A 23,052-nucleotide genomic window follows, 5' to 3' on the forward strand; every position below is an offset into this window, starting at 1 on the left:
GGAAATGGTGCCGCCACCGGGTCCGCTGTGGGCAGAAAACCCCAGAAGGCCTGCATACGGAAACGAGAAAGCGCATCAGCAGCCTGATTCAGCACCCCTGGCACATGTCTTGCCCTAAAGAGCACGTTCAATTGCATACATAGTAGGACAATTTCCTTAAGCAGCCTCAGAATCCATTTGCAGCGTGCTGCCTGACTATTGATACACTCAACCACGGTCATGTTATCAGACCAGAACACCACCGAGTGATCCCGAAACCCCTCAGGCCATGTTTTCAAGGCCACCAGAATAGGGAACAGTTCGAGAAAAGCGATGTTACCTGTGAGCCCACTCTCGTGCCACCATGACGGCCATGTTTGAGCTGACCAGTGATTACCAAATATGGCGCCAAAGCCTATACTCCCCGCCGAATCTGTCCACAACCCCAACTCCTCGGAGGACACCGCCGGTTTGTTCCAGACAACCCGACCATTGAAATCCGCCAGGAATGCCAACCAAATGCGCATGTCCTGGCGAATCTCTGCCGAGAGCCTCGTGCGGTGGTGCCCCTCTTTAAGACCGACCATGGCTTGTGCAATCGAGCGGGAAAAAGGGCGGGCCATTGGCATCACTCTAAGGGCAAAATTCAATTGACCCACAGTCTGCTGCAATTGATGCAAATTTACCTTAGTCTCGCTAATACATGTTTCAAGCGAGGCCCTGAATTTCATTACCTTTTCTTTGGGCAACCGGAAGCAACCCTCTTCGGAATCGAGCTCTATTCCAAGAAACTCGAGCGAAGTAGATGGCCCCACAGTCTTACCTGGCGCCAATGGCACCCCCAACTGACTCATCAGACCACAAAATTCATTTAAAGCTTGTGCACATTCTGGGTCCCCGGCTGCCCCCAGGAACAGAAAATCGTCAAGATAATGCATAACATGCTGAAACCCCGTCATTCTTGTGAATGCCCATTGCAGAAAACTACTGAATTTCTCAAAATATGCACAAGATATGGAGCATCCCATTGGCATACATTTATCCATGTAATAGCGTCCCTGAAACATGAAACCCAGGAGACGCTGATCGTCTGGGTGTACCGGGATGAACCGGAACGCTGACTCGATGTCTGATTTGGCCATCAGCGCTCCGGGCCCCAGGCGATTCAACATGGCGACTGCATCATCGAAAGATGCGTACCGCACCGAACAAACTTCCGGGTCTATCGCATCGTTCACCGAAAGACCTCTCGGGGCTGACAAGTTATGTATCAATCTAAACTCACCCGGGTCCTTCTTGGGGACCACTCCCAAGGGTGAACAAACAAAATTAGCAACTGGTGGCATGTCAAATGGTCCAGCAACCCGACCCCGGGTCACCTCCTTCCCAATCTTTGCTTGTACCACCGCCGTATTCTGCAGGACCGACAGTTGATTCCTACACTGTGCTTTACCCTGAAAATTCCCCACCGGGATGCGGAAACCATACGAAAAACCGTCTCGCAACACCCCAGCGGAGACATGATCCGGGTATTCATTGAGCCAAGGAATCATTGCCATGGTATCAACCGGGGTAGGTAAAGGCGCCCCTCGGACTATTTCAGACCTGTTTGGCGCTTCCCCTACTTCCGTTATCACCCGTTTTGGCTCTGCACATGGTCTCGGGATGCGAGGACTGTCCACACCCCCCACATTCGTGCCTAAACTTGCATGACCCCTGGGGCCTTGTACACTTTCCCCTGTTAAAATTCCAGCAGACCCCTTTTTTACCTGTATTGCCATTCGACCTTGAATGGTGCTCATTACTCGATCCCGCCCGAAAGGGCGCCCCTGATGAGTGGCGGGAAAACTCGCCCCCATTCCCCCCCAACAATTGCGCCTTTGTCATGCCTGATTTCTCCATTTTTCGCCAGGAAATGGAGTCGTAACAATCCCACGTCAGAGATGTGTCGAACTCCTTGGCCTTACGAAAAATATTATCATAACAAAACCACTGATTGCCCTCAAATGTCTGAGAAAACTCCATAATACGTGTCTGGTACACAGGTAACTCGGCCAACAGTTCAGGCCTCCGTTCCCCCATAATTGCAGTGAATATCCCAAACGCTCTGCCCCAATTACCTATTGTTTCATCAACTCTGAAAGCGGCCATCTTGGCGCGCCAAACACTCGGGTGCAGAAACTCTTTTTGCATTTTCACATGCTCAATCTCGTAATGATCAGTTAATAAAGAAAACATGTTTATATATTTCTCAGCCCATATCCTTTCTTTGATTTCCATCGGAATATGCTGAGCCACTTTCTCCCTTCTCGAGGGTACTGACCCCTCCCCCGCAATCGGCAATAGCTGCTTACCTGAACCGGAAGCTGTGACCGTAGTCGCTGCCGAACTCAAGCCCGCTGCGGGTTGTGCCACTGGAGCCTGCGGGGGAACAAAAGGACATGGTGCCTTTGCAGCTTCTCTTGATTGCCGCAACTGCTTCATTACTGCCCTGGCGTCATCTGCCGTTGCCCCCTCACTCTCTTTCCCCAACCATGCTGCCAACTGTGCAGCCAACTCGGGAGGCATATCCTCCCCGTTCACTGGGGTAACTACCACGGGAATTCGTCGTCCCTCGTTCGGGACTGGGATCGGCGCCTCAGTCGGTGCATCAGGGTGCGCCGGCGGCGTCTCGGGAACCGGGGCCTCTCCCCCAGCTGCTCCCCTCTTGGCCCTTCTACCTCTCCCGTTAGGGACTACTCCCGGCAATGCTGGTCCGACGACTCGCTTGGGGCCTCCTACACCGTTCATTGCCGCCATCTGTTTCTTCATCTCGGCCATGTCCTTCATGAGCATGCGAAGCATCTGATCGGTACCGACCCGCTTTCCGACCTTCTTGCCCGGCATAGTCCAACTCTGATTCTCTGAAAGAACAAAGACAAAATTAAAACGCTCAAAGTTGGCTCTTCGTTCCGTCTCGAGCTCACGTGCAGCGGGGAGGTGCAGCTTCAGAGCACAGGAACAAGAGGATGCTTCCTTGGCTTGTCGCTCCTTTATCCTTCTTCGGGCGGGCGTAAACCCCCCTCCACCCGCCTCCGGGGGCGTGGCTGGCGGCTTCAGTGTCTAGGACAACCCACTCTTGGGCGGGAAAAAGCGCGCCCCGGCTACGCCGCTTTGGGCATACCAGCCGAGACTCGCCTCCCGCCCAAGATGGCTTCCCGGGGGGTCGGGGCACTCCACCATACGTTCGGGGGGACTGAGTGGTCGCCCCTTTCCAATAGACGCACAAGCTTTTTTTTAAAAGGAGAAAAATTTGTGAGTGATTAACAGGCCAAGATCCTCTTTGAAATCACGGAGCCATTATTGCGAAAGCTGACTAGGAGTTTTAAATGGTCTTTTATCACTTTTATATTCCGTCAATTGTTATTCATAAGCAGTCTGGATTGAGTTGCATCTGCAAACTGTAAAAGGAAGAAAGGAAAGGGCCTTGCCCCACGGCAGCCGAAACCAACACGAGCCATCAGGGCAGGACAAAGTAAACAAAAGGTGTCCCGGCAAAAATACTGAGTCCAAGCTTCCTGTCCTCGCGCTATCTCGTTCTTTCCGTTCATACATCTTCACTCTTCTCCATCCTTTACTGCCCAGCCCTCTTTTTCTTTCCCTCTCTTGAAGCCCCCTGTGCCCCCAGTAAGGAAACCGCTTGTATTTTGCCCAGGCGACCTATTTGATGACTCCAACGCCAGGTTATGTATGTCAGATCTACATGGAAGTTAGAAATGGAGGGCTATACATGTCACTCGAAGCCAAAAGAAGGCCTGAAGATTTAGTGTCGTAACTCAAAATGATGTGGTTCTTCAGAATGTGTTGAGGTGCCCCGGAAACTCCCATATACTCATAGCCATGAGTCTGAATGGGGCCTCCTGCACCACAGGGACAGTTACACCCCTGTGAAGACGCCTCGTGAGAAGCAAGACCATTAAATGGTGATGTAATAAACACAGGAATCTTGAAGCCACAGAGAGCAAGCTCGACTTTAGCAGCAGCTCTCCGTGCAGATACTTATTTTTAAATGGAGAGAAGGCAAGTGGTGGAAAGGGCTGATGTGATCTCTCTAAACGTGCAGTACCTTTTATCAGAAATGCGGGCCCTGTCGTCCCACTGAAGCTATACATCCCTACAGAAAAGTAGTGGTCCTATCCAAATAAAAGTGCAGCAACTCTGATAAGCGACCCCTGACCCTCCTGGTAGGTCGCTCCCTCTCCATGCAACTCCGCATGCGTGTTCCTGCCCCTGCTGCCGCTGCTAAAGACTCGCTGTGCCCATCCGTTTTCTTCACCCTCACTCACCCTCTCACCCTCACTTACCCTCTCACCCTCACTTACCCTCTCACCCTCACTTACCCTCTCACCCTCACTTACCCTCACTTACCCTCTCACCCTCACTTACCCTCTCACCCTCACTTACCCTCTCACCCTCCTTTACCCTCTCACCCTCCTTTACCCTCTCACCCTCCTTTACCCTCTCACCCTCCTTTACCCTCTCACCCTCCTTTACCCTCTCACCCTCCTTTACCCTCTCACCCTCACTTACCCTCTCACCCTCACTTACCCTCTCACCCTCACTTACCCTCTCACCCTCACTTACCCTCTCACCCTCACTTACCCTCTCACCCTCACTTACCCTCTCACCCTCGCATCCCCTCACCCTCGCATCCCCTCACCCTCGCATCCCCTCACCCTCGCATCCCCTCACCCTCGCATCCCCTCACCCTCGCATCCCCTCACCCTCGCATCCCCTCACCCTCGCATCCCCTCACCCTCGCATCCCCTCACCCTCGCATCCCCTCACCCTCGCATCCCCCTCACCCTCGCATCCCCCTCACCCTCGCATCCCCCTCACCCTCGCATCCCCCTCACCCTCGCATCCCCCTCACCCTCGCATCCCCCTCACCCTCGCATCCCCCTCACCCTCGCATCCCCCTCACCCTCGCATCCCCTCACCCTCGCATCCCCTCACCCTCGCATCCCCCTCACCCTCGCATCCCCCTCACCCTCGCATCCCCCTCACCCTCGCATCCCCCTCACCCTCGCATCCCCCTCACCCTCGCATCCCCCTCACCCTCGCATCCCCCTCACCCTCGCATCCCCCTCACCCTCGCATCCCCCTCACCCTCGCATCGAAAAACATAGCATACCAAACACAACAAGTTATCCAAAGCTATCCTTATGGCCAAGTTCACCTGAACTTTATTGTTGTTTTATCAGAGACTTTGCACCGCTTTTGTATCACTGGCTACCTCACTGTCTAATGATATCATATTCTTACTTGATTGCGAGCCTATTATACTACTCACTCACTACCTATTACTATATTGTACACGTTAGTTTGCTGAAACTTGATGTCCCTACCCCTTGTCTCTCTGTAACTCTTAGAAAGTGGTATAAGCCATCCTTATAGCCTAGCTCTCCTGATCTCTATTGTAGTTGGACCAAAGACTCTGCACCGTCTTATATTATTGTTTACTTGACTGTTTATTTTATCAGCACATGACTGCTATCCGATCATGCTATTGAATATTATACTATACCCAATATTATGTTTAGTCACCCTCCTGTTGCCCTCACCCCCTGTCTCTGTGAAGCGCTCTGATATCTGCAAAGATCTTGTTCGCGCTATATAAAACTCTGAATGAATAAATAAATATAATAGCATAGCAAAACATAGCATACCAAACACAACAAAACAGATAATAGCATAGCAAAACATAGCATACCAAACACAACAAAACATATAATAGCATAACAAAACATAGCAAAACACAACAAAACACAGCAAAACAAAACACAGCAAAACACAACAAAACACAGCAAAACCTAACAAAACACAGCAAAACCTAACAAAACACAGCAAAACCTAACAAAACACAGCAAAACCTAACAAAACACAGCAAAACCTAACAAAACACAGCAAAACCTAACAAAACACAGCAAAACCTAACAAAACACAGCAAAACCTAACAAAACACAGCAAAACCTAACAAAACACAGCAAAACCTAACAAAACACAGCAAAACCTAACAAAACACAGCAAAACCTAGCAAAACACAGCAAAACCTAGCAAAACACAGCAAAACCTAGCAAAACACAGCAAAACCTAGCAAAACACAGCAAAACCTAGCAAAACACAGCAAAACCTAGCAAAACACAGCAAAACCCAGCATAACCTAACAAAACACAACAAAACACAACAAAACACAGCAAAACACAACAAAACATAATCGCATAGCAAAACACAACAAAACCTAGCAAAACACAACAAAACCTAGCAAAACACAACAAAACCTAGCAAAACACAACAAAACCTAGCAAAACACAACAAAACACAGCAAAACACAACAAAACACAGCAAAACACAACAAAACATAGCAAAACACAACAAAACATAATCGCATAGCAAAACACAGCAAAACACAGCAAAACACAGCAAAACACAACAAAACACAACAAAACATAGCAAAACACATAATAGCATAGCAAAACATAGCATACCAAACACAACAAAACATATAATACCATAGCAAAACATAGCATACCAAGCACAACAAAACATAATAGCATAGCATAACAAAACATAGCATAGCATAGCAAAACAAAACATAAACTAGCATACAGCATCACTTCGCACCACCACAGCATCACTGAACGCCACAGCATCACTGAACGCCACAGCATCACTCGTTCGCCATCACAACATCACTCAGCGCCACCACAACATCAATCTGTGCAACCATTCAACAACACCTGGTTCAAATATGTTCTCTCAATTTTTCAAGCTTTATTACAACTGTAACAAAAAGATGTTCATATTTCACTTCCGTTCTTGGATTTTTGTCACAATAAAATACACTGAACATAACCTTCACAAAAGTTATTTACAAAACTTTAATCTATTGCCATTATAAATTACAATAACTTTTATTTAAGTATTAATTATTGGAAAAAAATTAAAAGCCATTGTTATTTGTAATATCAATACATGTAAGTCACATAAATACAACGCATATTGCATTACAAATGTTATAGGTGTCACATTTGCGCAAGTTATAACTATTGGCATTGTAAATGACAAAGCTATTAATTTCACTATTTTCAAAAACAAAACATAAATAAAAAAATTGTCATTTACAATACCAATAGCTCAAACTTTCCTAATGCGACACCTATTGCATTGCAAATGCTTGTTTACATATGATATGTGATCAGGCAGTCATAAAGGAGCCAAATAGCTGGATTCCTTTCTTGACAAAGTAAGGTTGTGCCAGGTTGTTTAGCGAGCAGTTAATATATATGTTCCTGCTTCTAGTGATTTTGCCCTGAAAACTGAGAATGGCTTTGCCTTTGAAAATTTTGATTGGTTTACTAGTTCATATAGACAAACCAGAGCTAGTCGTTTATTTATTTTTATTTATTTTATATTCTTATAAAGCGCCAGACTAGACCCCCGAAGGGGTATCTCCGCGCTATTGCTGCAACAAAGAGAGTTCTGATTAAATTGTATGTCCAAACTGAAGGTGGAAGGCTACAGGGCGTTATTTGCTAGGGTACAGATAGGTTTTTAAAATTTTTCGGAAAGTCAGGTGACTAGAGAGAGATCTTAATTCCGGGGGCAAAGAATTCCAGAGTATTGGTCCGGCATGGGCTAGTGCACGGCCGCCTTGTCTGGTCTTTTTTACTCTGGGTACTTGCAGTAACTGCTGATGACTGGAGCTCAAAAGGCGCCCTGGAGTGTAGGGCTGGAAGATTTTGGTCATGTATTTTGGGCCCTCCCCTATCATACTCTTATGGATAGTACATAGCGTTTTAAACTGGACTCGTTTCCTCACTGGAAGCCAGTGGAGTCTCATCAGCAGGGGACATGAGGGTGTCCTTGGAGGGGCATTCAGGATAATCCTTGCAGCTGTATTTTGGATTACCTGCAGTTTACTGAGTTGCTCCTCGTTGGCTCCAAGGAGCAAACCGTTGCAGTAATCAATCCTGCTGATGACAAGAGCCTGTACAAGCGTCTTTCTGTGATGGTCCGGTATGTAGGGGAAGACACGTCTTAGCATACCAATAGCCCGAAAGCATTTTCCAGCAACTTGGTTAAACATGGCCTTTAAAAGTAAGTTGCTGATCAAAAAGCACTCCCAAGTTCCTGACTGTACTCTTGGGAATGGGGACAGGGCCCAGCTCTAAGGGCCACCAGTCGGATGCCCAGTGTGTCGCCGCTTGCCCAAAACACATGACCTCCGTCTTCCCTACATTACACTGCAGACAGTTAGATGACATCCACTCTGCAATGGCTCTCATGCCATCTGCAAAAGATCTTTTTATTGCAGATGTAAGGTTTTTGAAGGGAAAAAGGAGTTGGGTGTCATCGGCATACGACACTGGGGTGAAGCCGAAAGATCTTGCTAAGTTGGCTAAGGGGGCCACATACACATTGAAGAGTGTAGGACTCGGGCACGAGCCTTGTGGCACTCCCTTATTGAGCTCCCTAAGAGTGGATTTATGGGAGCCCAGCCTAACTTCTTGATAACGACCAGTCAAAAAGCTCTTCATCCATGCCAGAGCCTCTCCCTCTACACCCACCTCGCCTCTCTTCCAAACACAGCACAATTGTCCTCATGCCACCTTCCCGATCTAGATGGATCAGATTGATGTGACAACTGATTTTCAAGAGGTCTCACTTAAGATCAAGCCTGAATTTTATGAGCCTATTTTCTCTATGCAAACTAATTTCAATTAAAATTAATTGTTGCTAAATTTAGAGAGCTGCCACAGCCGGGACAATCTGCTGCACAGGAAACAAATAGTGTTCTTTTAACTGGGTTGTGTGTGTTGGCCTCTTTCTCTGTCTCTCTTTAAGTTGGTACTGTTCTGGTGAGCGTTACATTTTCACATAGATATTTAAATGTTTATGCTGTCCTGGGCATTTCAAAATGACCATTTTTTTTATTTAAGGCACTTTCCGACTTTTGTGTTATAACTAAGCTATTTCAACTACTCCACTGAACAGTAATTTTTTTTATCTTAAATATCTGAATTTAACGCCTGGCGTTCTTGGTACACAAATCTCCTCTTCTGTTTTTTTTTCTAATCCCTGCTGTACTGAGATTCAGTAAATGTTTCCCTAATAAGCATAGTATTTATTTTATTCATACTGTCTTGTCTTTGTATCCAGGTATTGGCTCACTATTCTACAATTTCTGTTGTACTTAAATGAAACATTAAATGTCTTTAGAAAGGAAGTGTGAAATTTAGTTATTGTTGAATGCTGTGTTTTTGAATTATGTTTTATCATGAAAAAGTTGGGTATTTGAATAAACTGCATGCAACTATCTGCAGCAGTGGGGAAATTAAATTCCTGGATGCCTAGTCTACACGATTGCTACAATTCCTAGCACCCACCCTCTGCACCCTACATAAAAAGAACGGAGGATTACGCTCACAATGGACACATTGAAGTGCATGTGACATTTGTGGCAGTGATTCTAGTTCACACCTACAAACTTACTTTCCTTTGACCGGTAGAAAATGAACAAATTCATTTTTATAAAGTTGAGCCTGAATCCTTATGGTTGTCTCAAACCTCTGTCTTCTTCCTCCATGCAGCCTCAATCAATCAATCGATCATCGAATTTATATAGCGCACTACTTACCCAGAGGGTCTCAAGGCGCTGGGGGGGGGGTCTGTTCCTGCTCGAACAGCCAGGTCTTGAGTTGCTTCCTGAAGGCGAGGTGGTCCTGGGTCAGGCGAAGGTGGGTGGGGAGGGAGTTCCAAGTCTTGGCGGCGAGGTAGGAGAAGGACCGTCCCCCTGTGGTGATTCTACGGATGCGGGGGAGGGTGGCGAGGGCGTGGCTGGTGGAGCGAAGCTGGCGTTTGGGAGCGTAGAAGTTGAGGCGGCTGTTGAGGTATCCTGGGCCTTGGCTGTGTAGGGCTTTGTGTGCGTGGGTGAGGAGACGGAAGGTGATTCTTTTGTTGACCGGGAGCCAGTGCAGATCTCTCAGGTGTCCGGAGATGTGGCTGCGACGGGGGATGTCCAGGATGAGTCGTGCTGAGGCGTTCTGGATCCGCTGGAGTCTCTTCTGGAGTTTGGCGGTGGTTCCGGCGTAGAGGGTGTTGCCGTAGTCCAGACGGCTGGTGACGAGGGCCTAGGTGACCGTCTTCCTGGTCTCGGTGGGGACCCACCGGAAGATCTTGCGTAGCATGCGCAGGATGTTGAAGCACGACGAGGAGACGGCGTTGACTTGTCTGGTCATGGAGAGGGAGGAGTCCAGGATGAAGCCCAGGTTTTGTGCGTGGTCTGTTGGTTTGGGTGCGCTGCCTAAGGCGGGGGGCCACCAGGAGTCGTCCCAGGCGGAGGGTGAGGATCCCAGGATGAGGACTTCCATCTTGTCTGAGTTCAGTTTCAGGCGGCTGTTCTTCATCCATTCGGCTACCTCTTTCATCCCTTCGTGAAGATTGGCTCTGGCGGTGGCGGGGTCGTTGGTAAGGGAGAGGATCAGCTGGGTGTCGTCGGCGTAGGAGATGATGTTGAGGTTGTGCTGGCGTGCGATGTCTGCGAGTGGGCTCATGTAGATGTTGAAGAGGGTTGGGCTGAGCGAGGAGCCCTGAGGGACGCCGCAGATGACTTCGGTGGCTTCAGATCTGAACGGGGGGAGGCGGACTCTCTGTGTCCTCCCGGCGAGGAAGGAGATGATCCACTCCAGTGCCTTCTCCTGGACTCCGACGTTGCTGAGGCGTTGTACTAGGGTACGATGGCAGACAGTGTCGAAGGCCGCGGAGAGGTCTAGGAGGATGAGGGCCGCTGTTTCTCCGTTGTCGAGCAGCGCTCGGATGTCATCGGTGACTGCGATCAGGGCGGTCTCGGTGCTGTGGTTAGCCCGGAAGCCAGACTGCGAGGGGTCGAGGGATCCGCTCGTCTCGAGGAAGGCGGCCAGCTGCTTGTTGATGGTCTTCTCGATGACTTTTGCAGGAAACGGGAGCAGCGATATGGGGCGGTAGTTCTTGAGGTCGGTGGGGTCAGCCGATGGTTTCTTGAGTAGAGCGCTGAGTTCGGCGTGCTTCCAGCTCTCCGGGAAGGTAGCGGTATCGAAGGAGGTGTTGATGATGTCCCGCAGGTGGGGTGCGATGACAGGTGTTGAAGACGTGGTGAGGGCAGGGGTCGGTCGGAGATCCGGAGTGGATGGAGTTCATCGTGCGGACGGTGTCTTCGGTGCTGATCGGAGTCCAGGCGCGGAGGGTGGTGGTGGGGCGCGGTGGTTCGGTCGTGGCGTTCGTCGGTTGGGTGCTGAAGCTGTTGACCTTTCCATATGTTGTTCTTAGCTAGCTGCTACTTCTGAATTCACATTGTGCAAGTTTTTTTGTTTTCTGCCTGTCACCGAAGTCTTAGCCTAAGACCTTTCCATATGTTGTTCTTAGCTAGCTGCTACTTCTGAATTCACATTGTGCAAGTTTTTTTGTTTTCTGCCTGTCACCGAAGTCTTAGCCTAAGACCTTTCCATATGTTGTTCTTAGCTAGCTGCTACTTCTGAATTCACATTGTGCAAGTTTTTTTGTTTTCTGCCTGTCACCGAAGTCTTAGCTCCTGATCTCTGATTAAGCATTTTATGTCGGTTTTCTAAGCATTGATGTTACTGTTAGTGGCATTACCCTCAAACCAGACTATGTGCGTTTTCACTATGTAGGCCTTTGCATTCCTGATCTGTATTTGTTCTGTGGCTTTCTCTTTCCTGTTTTCCAGTTCACATCTCATTTGATTACTCCTGGAACAATATTAGAGACTAAACTTGAGACGAGTGAACCTTGCTTTTGCTGCCTCAGCGGGCAGTGTGTTCATGCCATACAGCTCGTCTTGATAAGCTTTAACTTCTAGTAACCTAGAGGTACACTTGGCCTATACTGCCTCAAAGGCTTTTTGAACACTGTGAGTGCTCTTTGTTGCTTTCGCGGCCTAACTGCAACATGGCTTGCCTCCCGGTGCTATCTGCTTGTAATTAGCCGGGTTCACAGTAAGGTATTGGGAATACCCTGTGTAGTCTGACACCTCCGTGCATATGGAGGTGCTTATCCACTGGCATCTGATGTCACAGAGCAAAACAGATGAAAGCAGACCGTGATTAGCACATTTTTCAATTCTTTCTCTTAACAGTAGGTCTTCATATCACGATGGGGTGTAAAGTGCAGGTCTGCAAGTTTCCAAGAACCTTTATTCAGTCTGTGGACATGGCCTTGTACAGGTGTTTTCTCCTGTAGATGAGCGCTGTTGCCACGTTGTATTCTCTATATTCTTGAAGCTGCAGGAGCTCCGGGGCCCTTGTGTGACAGCTGTTTTGTACCAACACTTTCTTTTGAATTTCCAGGTCATACTAACAAGTTTCTCTGAAAACTTCTTGACGTCCAAAATTGATCACAGACTGGCTCAAAATGATTGAGTGGTCACTCTCCATGCAGAGAGCTTTGCTGTTGTGGTCGCAATACCACACAGTTCATGATGTCCATAGCCAGCATTCTGATGGTGCTTTATGTATTGGTTTCTTATCAGGAAAGACCAGATCCTTTCATCGCACATTGTCCAGTTACAAGCCCACAGTGTTTTTGTTTGGATACAATCGGGGACTACTACAATTAACTCATGCAGCAGACGCCTCCCACCTACAGCCTTTCTGTACTTTGAAAGGACTTAATGGACTAACTACTTGTAAAGTACAATAATAAGAGTGACCTTACAGCTAAGATAATGAAAGTAGTAAACTATTTCTAGGCTAATCCTCACTTATGGATTTGAGTTGAAAAATGGACATTATGTATGAAACACTCACTTGTAAGCTTTGTGTGTTTCACCACGGCCACCAGGACATCCATGTTTATTCTTTACTTTTCTGAGCATCCAGCTTCCACTACCTCCACTTTATTTGATTAGAGGCCACATTCTTGATTTATTTTGCGTTAAGGCATATCATAATATTGTCTTCCTTTTCCATAACAGGACCATGGATCACCTTTGCCCCTTTTGTAATCACAAAATGTTATTGCCTGTGTTCAGGATCATGTTGCTGCTAGCAGCAGCAAAGGCAAGCATACTGGTCTTTTTCTTGTCAGTGTGACACCTAGGGGCAAGATTATGACCATGATCTTCAAAACCTGCGTGGTTACAGTCTGAATAAAATGTCTTTGACACTCGCTTTAATTGGCATGAGACATTTTCCACTTTCACAAACAGACATGGCACTATGTGCAAGTCTATTTCACCTACCCCTAAGTACCTGGTGTTGGTACTTTCCCGGCATACTCCTTCAAAGAAGCACTTCTGTCTTGCATGATTGTTTCCTTTAATATTAACTTTTCGGAGAGGATTAGTCATTTGCATGCTATTTTTTTCTTTACAGAAGTTAGTTATTCATGAAAAGGTTATTCTTTAGACCTTACTCTTCTGTATTGTCGAGGATCCTATTTATTCCTTTGCAAACTCTACTGATTCCAGACGCAGATCTTTGCACTATACATATGAATGTAGGTTCATGAGTCTGTACTACTGAAACTTGTCACGTTTTAGAACTTTGGAGGGGCCAAGTAATGTTTTCATATATTTCACCGTCGAAGTATAGAGATTGTTAAAAGTGGATTGGTTTTATTTCCATTTTCTATGACACCAAGAACTATTTCAACTGAACTGTTAGCTCTATAATTGAGATGCAGTTTTATTTGGAATCTGAAAAGACACTTTTTGTAGATTGGGCACAGTTCACTATATTTGGACGCTGCTTTTTCACGCCATGTAAGTTTCATACTGTAGTGAACCGTCAATAAGTCCTATTTCCACACCTAATCCTTCCAACATTGTATCTTTGATTTTTCATTTGCTCCCTAATTTGTGAAGTCCATGCTAGAGGTTGTAACGATGCCATGTGTTCATTATTGTATATCCAAACTTTAACAGATAGCTGGCACCTTATAGAAACCTGCTTAACTTGTAGAGCAGTAGCGTCTTTTTACCCTTGAAAAGAAAGTTAGCGCTAGAGGACAAGAAAGATTCGCCTATGTGTGCATTTGTGTTGTGAAAACGTGGCTATAACTGTACTTGTAGGATGCAAGTTCTCCTAATGCTGTTCCGTTACACTGATGTATCAAAAGGGTGCTGTCTCTAAATCTTTGCATTATGTAGCACAATTCCTAGTAGGGCTCAGATTAGAAACATGTCTTCGCATTTGATTGCACTTACTTTCGGGATATCCACTCAACTAATTTAACCATGGAATACTATTCACTGGCTATCTTTTTTGTGCAAATTCCACCAGTGTGGCTGAACATTGAATAAATCAGGTGCTTGCCTGATACCTCTGGACTAACATAATTAAATGAAGGGGGGTACAGAATGTGAGCTATATTTTATTTTGTCTTGCACCAATTTGTAATCAAGTGAAAACATATTGTCCTCAATAGGGACAGTGTTCAAGTAAAGAGGCCCAATTATCAGTGTCTAACCACTAACAAAATGAATGCACCAATAACCGAAACCAAACGTTTTTGTTTTGTTTTGTAGACGGATCAAGGTATAAAAAACCTATCTGTTGAAGTAGCTGAGAAATTGGCTGCAACCGATCCGGATTATGGTATACACGACCTTTACGAGGCCATTGCTACTGGAAATTACCCAACTTGGACCTTTTACATCCAGGTCATGACTTTTGAGCAAGCTGAAAAATGTCCATTCAATCCTTTTGATTTGACTAAGGTAAGTAAAAAAAATGTATACATCTATTTGTTTGTTTTTGTACTGGGCAACAAAAAAGGTTAACATGAAATGAATTGCACCATTTAAGTGCAGCAAATGGTCCGTGGTCCGACAGCACAACTATGAGTATTCCGCTGTCAATCAAGCAAACTCCTCTTCACAGAAGGACAGTGAGGGCTTCTATACATCTAAAAAGCAATGGGCTTTTCAGAAGTGCTCTGAATTGTTAGCTCAGACCTTCAGTTTACTGCTTGACAGTGGGCGAGGCTCATAAAGCAGACCATGAATTTCTAATTTTATTCTACAGGTCATTGTCAACTGCCAGAAATCTGTGTTTCTTCTGACTCAGGGGAGTCGCCACTCCATCAGAAGCTGTTGATTTTGAAAGTAAAGCATCCAAAATAAAGAAAACACTTTACATAGTGAGCAGCAGCACAGGCAGCTGGATCTTATCACTCCAGAGAGCAATACTTTAATGGACTCCCCCAGTCCCTTTCACAAATCAACAAAAACTAAGCTGTTATCCAAGTAGTTTGGAATGCACACTGTATGCAGTGCACTGCTTTACGGACAAATGTTATTGAGTGAATAAATGTGTAAAGTTGTGCTGAATATTTGTGTTTCACTGCTGATGGATGCTTAGATGAAATGGATGGCATTTTAGGCGTTGTCATCCATACCAGGTTCTCCAATAATGCAATTTTGCATTACGATATTTACAGGTTCCAAGAAAGGACACTATAACACTTGCCATGGAAAAACTGTTGCACGTATGGGGGTGGGAAAACATTTTCCACCTACGATGAAAACTTTAGATCCTTCTGTGCTCGTGTTTGCTGTAGTGATAGTAAAAAGAATTAAAATCATATTCCTATTTTCCTGAGAGAAAGCTTTTGAAATTCCTGACCTGGCCCCCAGAGCATCCCCTGCCCTTCACTCTTATATATTATGAGAGCACTATCAGACTTGTCCACCTACTCCATGACCCCATGGATACCTAGCCACTTGCTTTTCTCTACCTGCCAATGTCACGCATGCTTGCCTACCACTTCCCCCATTGTCCAACCCCCTCGCACCTTCCCTCACCAACCCCATAAGTGCCCAATACTTGCTCCTTCTGCTGTATCCCCAGAATCACAGGGATCATGTAATGCCCAGCCAGTCCGGCTCCTTCATCCCAATGAGATCGTCGGCAACGACGGAGTCGTCGACGACCGTGTCAGCGACGTCGACGAAGATGTCGACGGCAGCGACGACGAAGAGTTCGTCGACGGTGGTGACGCTGACCGTGTCGGCGTCTAGGGCTTAGACGACAACAACATTGACGACAACAACATTGACGACGACAGCAGGAGCTTCGATGGTCTCAGCGTCGACGGCGCCCATCTCGTCGACAATTGTTCGTTCGTCGACTAAGTCTACTCCGTCGACGACGCCCATGACGGCAGTATTACCAGCTCCATCGTCGACGGGATCGTCCACGATTTTTTCGTCGACAGAAACAATTACTTTTTCTATGAGGCCAATTACACCCGACATGACGTCTCCTAGGAGCCTCCAGCTTTGCTGTTAGAGGAGGATGATGACGAATCGGAGGGTAACGATCAGGACTCATATGGTTATGCAAACAGTCCATCTCAGCTGCTGGTTTAATGCCAGGAAACGGATTTCGAAGGGGAGTACCAGCAGGAATGTGGCTATCATCATTCTGCCCAGCCGCAACAGTATTCGATGCAAGACATGGTGTCTGTACCATCTTCTCTCTTGCAGGATCTCCACAACATGCTGCAGGATTATAAATCTAGATGTTCACAGCCTGCTGCAGTCCGGACTACTCAAACCCTGCCTCTCCCTGTGGCTCCTGCAGTGGTTTCTCCAGAATTGCCGGCTCAGGTGACATCTCAGCTGCAGACACCAGTTCCACAGGTACCTTCGATACCACTGGACACTCATGATGATTCCTTGGATGAGGATCAAAATTTTGATGGCAGACCTGATCAAGGTGTGGAATGGGACGAGTATTTCATCCCAGACTCAGCTTCACCATGTCCGGATCAGGTGGACTCCCCGCCAGCGGATATAGGGGGGTTCCATAAGCTGATGGAGAAAGCGGCTGGCAGATTCAAGCTACCAATGCCTTCTGTTGCCAACAAATGTTTTTATATGACTTGGAAGAGCCCTATAGAAAGACTACTAGATCTATCCCTATTGTCCAACATGTTTAGGATGAAGGCCTTAAAGCAATGTAGAATCCAGCTACGGTAATCCCTGTACTACCGCGCCTTGACAAAAAATACAAAGCAAATGATGATGGTTCGGCGTCTTTGACGGGACACCCAAAACCGGACTCAGTAATTTCACAAGTGGCACAAAGGAAGTCACGCAACCCTTCAGCTCCTTTTGACAACTGCTACAGATAAGTAAGGTAGGAGGTTAGACAACGCCGGGAAGAGGTTCTCTTCAATGGCTAGTCTTTTGGTAAGGGCAGCAAATGACTTAGCAATATTGAGCAAGTACGATCGCCAACTATGGTGTGACTTTTCGCCACATTTGGATCAACTGCCTCCAGAATAAAAAACTGAGGCGAAGAAGATTTTACAAGAAGGGGAAGCAACGTCAATGGAAATTATAGACTTTCCATTGAACAGCTTTCCGTTCATTGGCTGGTGCTGCAGTCCTTTGTCGCCAGGAATGGCTCAAGGCGACTTGGTTTAGACCCGAAATCCAGAATAAAATCCTGGAATTACCTTTCGATGGAGAGGCATTGTTTGGAAAATTAATAGATGACACTCTCCAGGATATTAAAAATGACACCGAAACAGCTAAGTCTCTGGGTACGCTTCAGTACCGTAAAGCTCCATCCAGAGGTTACAGAGGCAAGAGTACCACATACAGAGGCACTTACCAGCAGCAACGGTACTCATCGTATGTCTCAGTTTCGCAACAGTACCGCCAGCCTTATCAGCAAAGACAAGGCCAGTCCTCGAATTTCTCAAGATCTAATAATAGAGGAAAGCCAACTCGCCAAGGACATGAAACGTCCAAGAGACCATAGCGGCCTCCTGGTTCTTCCTACTGTGCCCACCTCCGCAAGATCATCAGTAGGAGGCAGGGTGTCTCAATACCTTCTGAATTGGACCAAGATGACATTAGACCGTTGGGGGCTAAACATCATTCGAAAGGGCCATACTCCGGAATTTACACACATCTCACCATCCAAGCCCCCGGCCGCCATCCCACCGAAACATCTGCGGCTTGTAGTTCATCAGATGCTCCTGAAAGGTGCTATAGAGCCGGTACCTTCCGCCCAAAGAGGACATGGATTCTATTACAGGTTCTACCTGATAAGGAAGAAGCTAGAGAAATGGAGCCCCATTTTAGATCTCAGGGAGCTCAACACCTATCTCATCTCCCTATGTTTCCGGATGGTCTCACTTCAAGACATACTACGTCTCATCAATCCAGGGGATTTCATGGCCACGCTCTATCTCGAACATGCGTACTTTCACATACCGATTCACCCAGCACACAGGAGGTTTCTACGATTTACAGTCGCCAAGAGCCACTTTCAATTCAGGGTCTTTGCTCAGCCCCAAGAATCTTCACAAAGGTGCTGGCACCAGTGGCAGCGTTTCTACGGAGGAATCACTTTCAAGTCTTCCCTTACCTGGATGACTGGTTGCTGAAGGCTCCGTCCAGGGAGGCCGTGATGGATGCAGTCGATGCTTCTACAAACCTGTTTCAGAATTTGTATCTCACTCTAAACAAAGAGAAGTCATCTCTGGTTCTGTCCGGGACTGCATGCTTACTGCATCTTGGACTCTAATCTCAAAAAAGCTTTCCCAACCTTGGAGAGGCAAGAAAAACTGCAAACCATGGCGCTAGCCTTAAGAAGAAGACGGTGTCTTTCAGTACGCCATTACAAATCTCTTCTAGGAGTGATTTCGTCATGCATTCCTCTAATTCCACACTGCAGTTTGAGGATGTGTCCTCTTCAGGAGCAGCTGGACATCCAGTGGAGACAGATTTACGGTTCGTTCGACAAAGTGACGATCACCACGGCAATGAGAAAAGCTGCCTTGTGGTGGACGAAGCAGCAGAACTTGTCCCAAGGTCTATCCTTCGTAAGCGATCCGTCTCCTCAGGTTGTGACGACGGATGCGTCATTGGACGGCTGGGGGGCAGTACTGCAGGATCTGCATGTCAGTGGATATTGGTCACCTCAGAACAGTCTGCTACACATCAATCTCTTAGAACTCAGGGCAATCAAGCTGGCTCTTCAAGCTTTTCTCCCTCAACTAGGAGGTTTGAAGGTTCTCATCCGGACGGCCAACACTACGGCCATGCATTCCATAAACAAGGAAGGAGGAACCAGGTCTCTCCTGTTATCTCAGGAAGCTCAGGAAATCTGGGAATGGGCGACGGGATTTCACTGCAGGCGGAACATCTGCCAGGGATCTTAAACAAAAATGCTGACAGACTATCCTCTGTCAGTCACGTCACGAGTGGGAACTAAACCAGAGAGTTCTGGACAAGGTTTTCCAACAGTGGGGCAAGCCTGCAATAGATCTATTTGCCACGCCGACCAGCAAGAAGTGCCGGTCTTATGCAAGCAGGCTTCACCATCAGAGATCAAAAGGAAATGTACTTTTGATAGCCTGGTCAGGGAAATTTGTTTACGCCATTCCCCCCATTTCAATGATCTCGAGACTTATCAGGAAGATCAAGGTGGAGCCATGCAAGATGATCTTAATAGCTCCTGCTTGGCCGAGACAGTTCTGGTTCACAGAACTCCATCTGTTGTCGCTTGTTCCTCCTCTTCCCTTGCGAACCATTCTGGACCTTCTCATAATGTCCAAGGGGCAAATTTGGCATCCGGATCCAGCTTTATTGCATCGGACAGCATGGCCCCTGAGCAGCGAGAATTCATGAATCTTCCCATCCATCCCAAATGAAAAAAGAGAGGTTCTCTCCCAGGCTAGAGCTCCTTCCACGAATAAGACTTGTCGTTTCAAATGGAAAAGATTTAGCATTTGGTGCAGGAAAGAAGGTGTTGACCCTTTTTGTTCTCAACCTCCTCAACTGCTGCCTTATCTTTTGTCCTTAACTAAGACAGGGCTGGCCCATTCATCCATAAAAGTTCACTTGGCAGCGATTTCCCGGTACAGACGTTCTGCGTCTGGACCTTCTCTTTGGTCTTCTAGGATAATTAAGCAGTTTCTTAAAGGATTGTTCCATGTCTATCCCCCGGTGAGGCCTCCGCCTCCTACTTGGCAACTGAATTTGGTCCTCACACAGCTCATGAAAGACCCATTTGAACCAGTACATTGAACGGACATGAAATCCCTTTTATGGAAATTGGCTCTCCTTCTTGCCCTCACTTCAGACTCATTGGGGAGTTGCAGGCTCTCACAATTCAGGAACCGTTTCTCCAATTCAAAAGGAATACAGTAATCTGAAGTACTTACCCGAGGTTCATACCCAAGGTGCCCTCGGACTTTCACTTAAATGAGCCAGTTATTCTTAAATCTTTCTTTCCTCACCCTGCCACACCAGCGAAAAGGTCACTGCATTCTCTGGATGTACAACTGTGCTAAAAATTTTATTTGGATCGCACCAAAGGATTCCGTAAATCTTCCCAATTGTTCATTGCTTTCGGTGATCCTCGCAAGGGCCTCCCTCTTTCAAAACAAAGTATTGCGAGATGGATTTGCAGTGCCATTCTCCATTGCCATTCGACAGCGGGTAAGCCGCTGACCAGCAGTAATAGAGCGCATTCCACAAGATCGGTGGCTTCTTCGACAGCTCTCTTCGCGGGAGTGTACATCAAAGACATTTGCAGGGCTGCGACTTGGAGCAGCGTGCACACCTTTACAAAGCATTACTGCTTGGAATACTTGATTCAGGAGGACACGGCTGTGGGCCAGGCAGTCCTGAGGAACCTCTTCCACTAATTGGTGAGCTTTCCTTTCTATCCCACCTTCCTTTTTTCTGCACATTTTGTGTCTTCATTTAATGATGGCTAGTTCAATGTATGTTTATGCCACAAAATGTGTTTTATTGCTGACTGCTTGCCACTCTGATACAAAAGCATGGGAATCAATGAAAGTTCCGATACTGGGGCAAGACAACAAGTTACTTACCTGTAACTTTGGTTCCCCAGTATTGGTAACTCTCATAGATTCCCATGCACCCACCCACCTCCCCGTTGAAAGCTCAGCCGTCAACAGAAATGGTGACTGTTACACAACGGCTACGAAAATCTGAGGCTCTGTGGTTCCTTCAGGAGGGCTCTAGGGTAAGGCTCTTTTGATTGGCTGATGCTTAGTTTGGTCTCTTTTACAAAAAGAGGTGGATATGCTCTTTTTTACCTACTGCTATGTTACTTTGTTACCGAAACGCCCATTCCGAAGATGGGGAATGATACGAAAGCATGGGAATCTATGAAAGTTACCAATACTGGGGAACCAAAGTTACAGGTAAGTAACTTATTTTCTTTACATGTCCTGATGTGAATTACTAGCAACTTCATTTTTCACTATGGCGAGGACTCTCTCTCCAATTGGCTATCATTGAAGCTGTCTTGTAACATTTTACAAGAGTAACTTTCAAATGGGTAAAGCTAGAGATTTGGAGATTGGGCTCTCCAACCTTAAAATTCAAACGCACAACTTTTAGTAAAGAGTTTTTAAATTGTGTGTTTTAAAACACCACTTTTAAAAAGTGTTTAACAACAAAGGGTGGTGATGGACAGAGTTTCTGAATTAAGCAGAATACTCTCACTCAGGCAAGAGATCAGGGCTAGATCCAACACCGTTTTTTAGCTCACTGCACCATCCCTGCTCAGAACCTGGCCATATGCAAATTAGTCTGTTCCTGTTCCAGTGCATGATGGGAACAGGGCAAACCAAACTACCAAGCCAATTCTTACACTGGGAAGGAAACAAGCTTCCGGGGACCGATTTCTGGCATTTCAGCCGTCGTCGGCCCGGCTTGCTTGAATCCTGATGGTGCAATGAGCAAGGGAGTGGCAGGGTATACTCAGACATGAGTCCCTTGCTCACTGCACCATCAGACGACGGCTGAAATGCCAGAAACCGGTCCCCGGAAGCCTGTCTCCTTTCTGGTGAAGAATTGGCTTGGTAGTTTAGTCTGCCCTGTTCCCATGTTGCATACCAGGATTCGGACTCGGATGACGACTGAGGAGGTGCGGCAACCTCCTCCCAGAGAGAGAATTCAGGTACATTCTCAACAGGGTATGGTAGCCATGCCTCCTCTCTGAGAACTGACCTGCAGTTAATGCTAATGGACTACAGGAAAAGATTTCCATCCCAAACTCCTGGTAAAGTCCAAACGCCCCCTCCTCCATCGGTTTCTTCCTCTGCAGCGGAGGTTCAGCCAAGGGAACAAGAACAGACTGAGGTGCGTCTAGAGTATGGCATCAAGTCAAGTCTATGGGACAATGATGATCATTCCTCAGATGATGGGCAGAATGTGGCTGAGGTCCATGACCCTGATGGGGAATGGGACGAAAACGTTATCCCGGATCCACCCTCCCCTTCACCAGACCTGGTAGATTCACCACCAGTTGAAATCGGTGGATTCCATAATCTCATGTAAAGAGCTTCAAAGTGGTTTGGCCTGCCTGTTCCGATGACCCATTCGGACTGTTTTCTTTATGATTTCAAAGAGCCATACAAGAAATCCGTCTGCTCTTTTCCCATCATAGACCATGTTTGATCAGAGGGAGTGAAAGTCATGCAATCTCCAGCAACCGTCAACCCGGTCCTACCGTGCTGGAGAAGTACAGGGCCCCTGATGGTAGTCCCGCTTGCCTGGTTGGACAACCGAAGCCGGACTCCGTGATCTCCCAGGCGGCACAGAGGAAATCGAAGAATCGTTAAGCTCCTCTGGCCACTCCACCTGATAAAGAGGGTAGACGCTTGGATAATATGGGGAAGTGATACATATCAATGTCTAGTCTCCTAGTTCGTGCCTCCAATGCTTTTGCATCTTGGGGCGTTACGATCGCCAAATGTGGTGTGATATGTCGCCATTTGTGGACCAATTACCAGACACGGCGAAGGCGGATGCCAGGAAGTTCTTGGATGAGGGGAATGATCTTCTGCAGAAATTGACTGCGCCATGGATATCGCCACAACTGCTTTTTAGAGCTCTAGCATGTTCGGCGGTCCTCAGAAGACAGGGCTGGCTCAGGGGTACTTGGTTTTGCCCTGAAGTACATAACAAAATATTGGATTTACCTTTTGATGTGGATATGCTTTTCGGAATGCACATAGATGATGCCTTACAGGATA

General features: G+C 46.8%; 1 protein-coding gene across 1 annotated transcript in view; it reads left to right on the plus strand.

The window, feature by feature from the left end:
* LOC147729276 (catalase) overlaps positions 1 to 23,052 on the plus strand; it is a 316,196-nt gene that overhangs the window by 106,777 nt on the left and 186,367 nt on the right. The window contains exon 7 of the mRNA XM_086959591.1: positions 14,543 to 14,734. Within this exon, the coding sequence (XP_086815717.1) occupies positions 14,543 to 14,734 (192 nt within the window). The remainder of the gene's footprint in view (positions 1 to 14,542; positions 14,735 to 23,052) is intronic.

The sequence above is a fragment of the Lissotriton vulgaris genome, chromosome 2_2 (genome assembly GCF_964263255.1).
Source record: "Lissotriton vulgaris chromosome 2_2, aLisVul1.2, whole genome shotgun sequence".
Lineage (NCBI taxonomy): Eukaryota > Metazoa > Chordata > Amphibia > Caudata > Salamandridae > Lissotriton > Lissotriton vulgaris.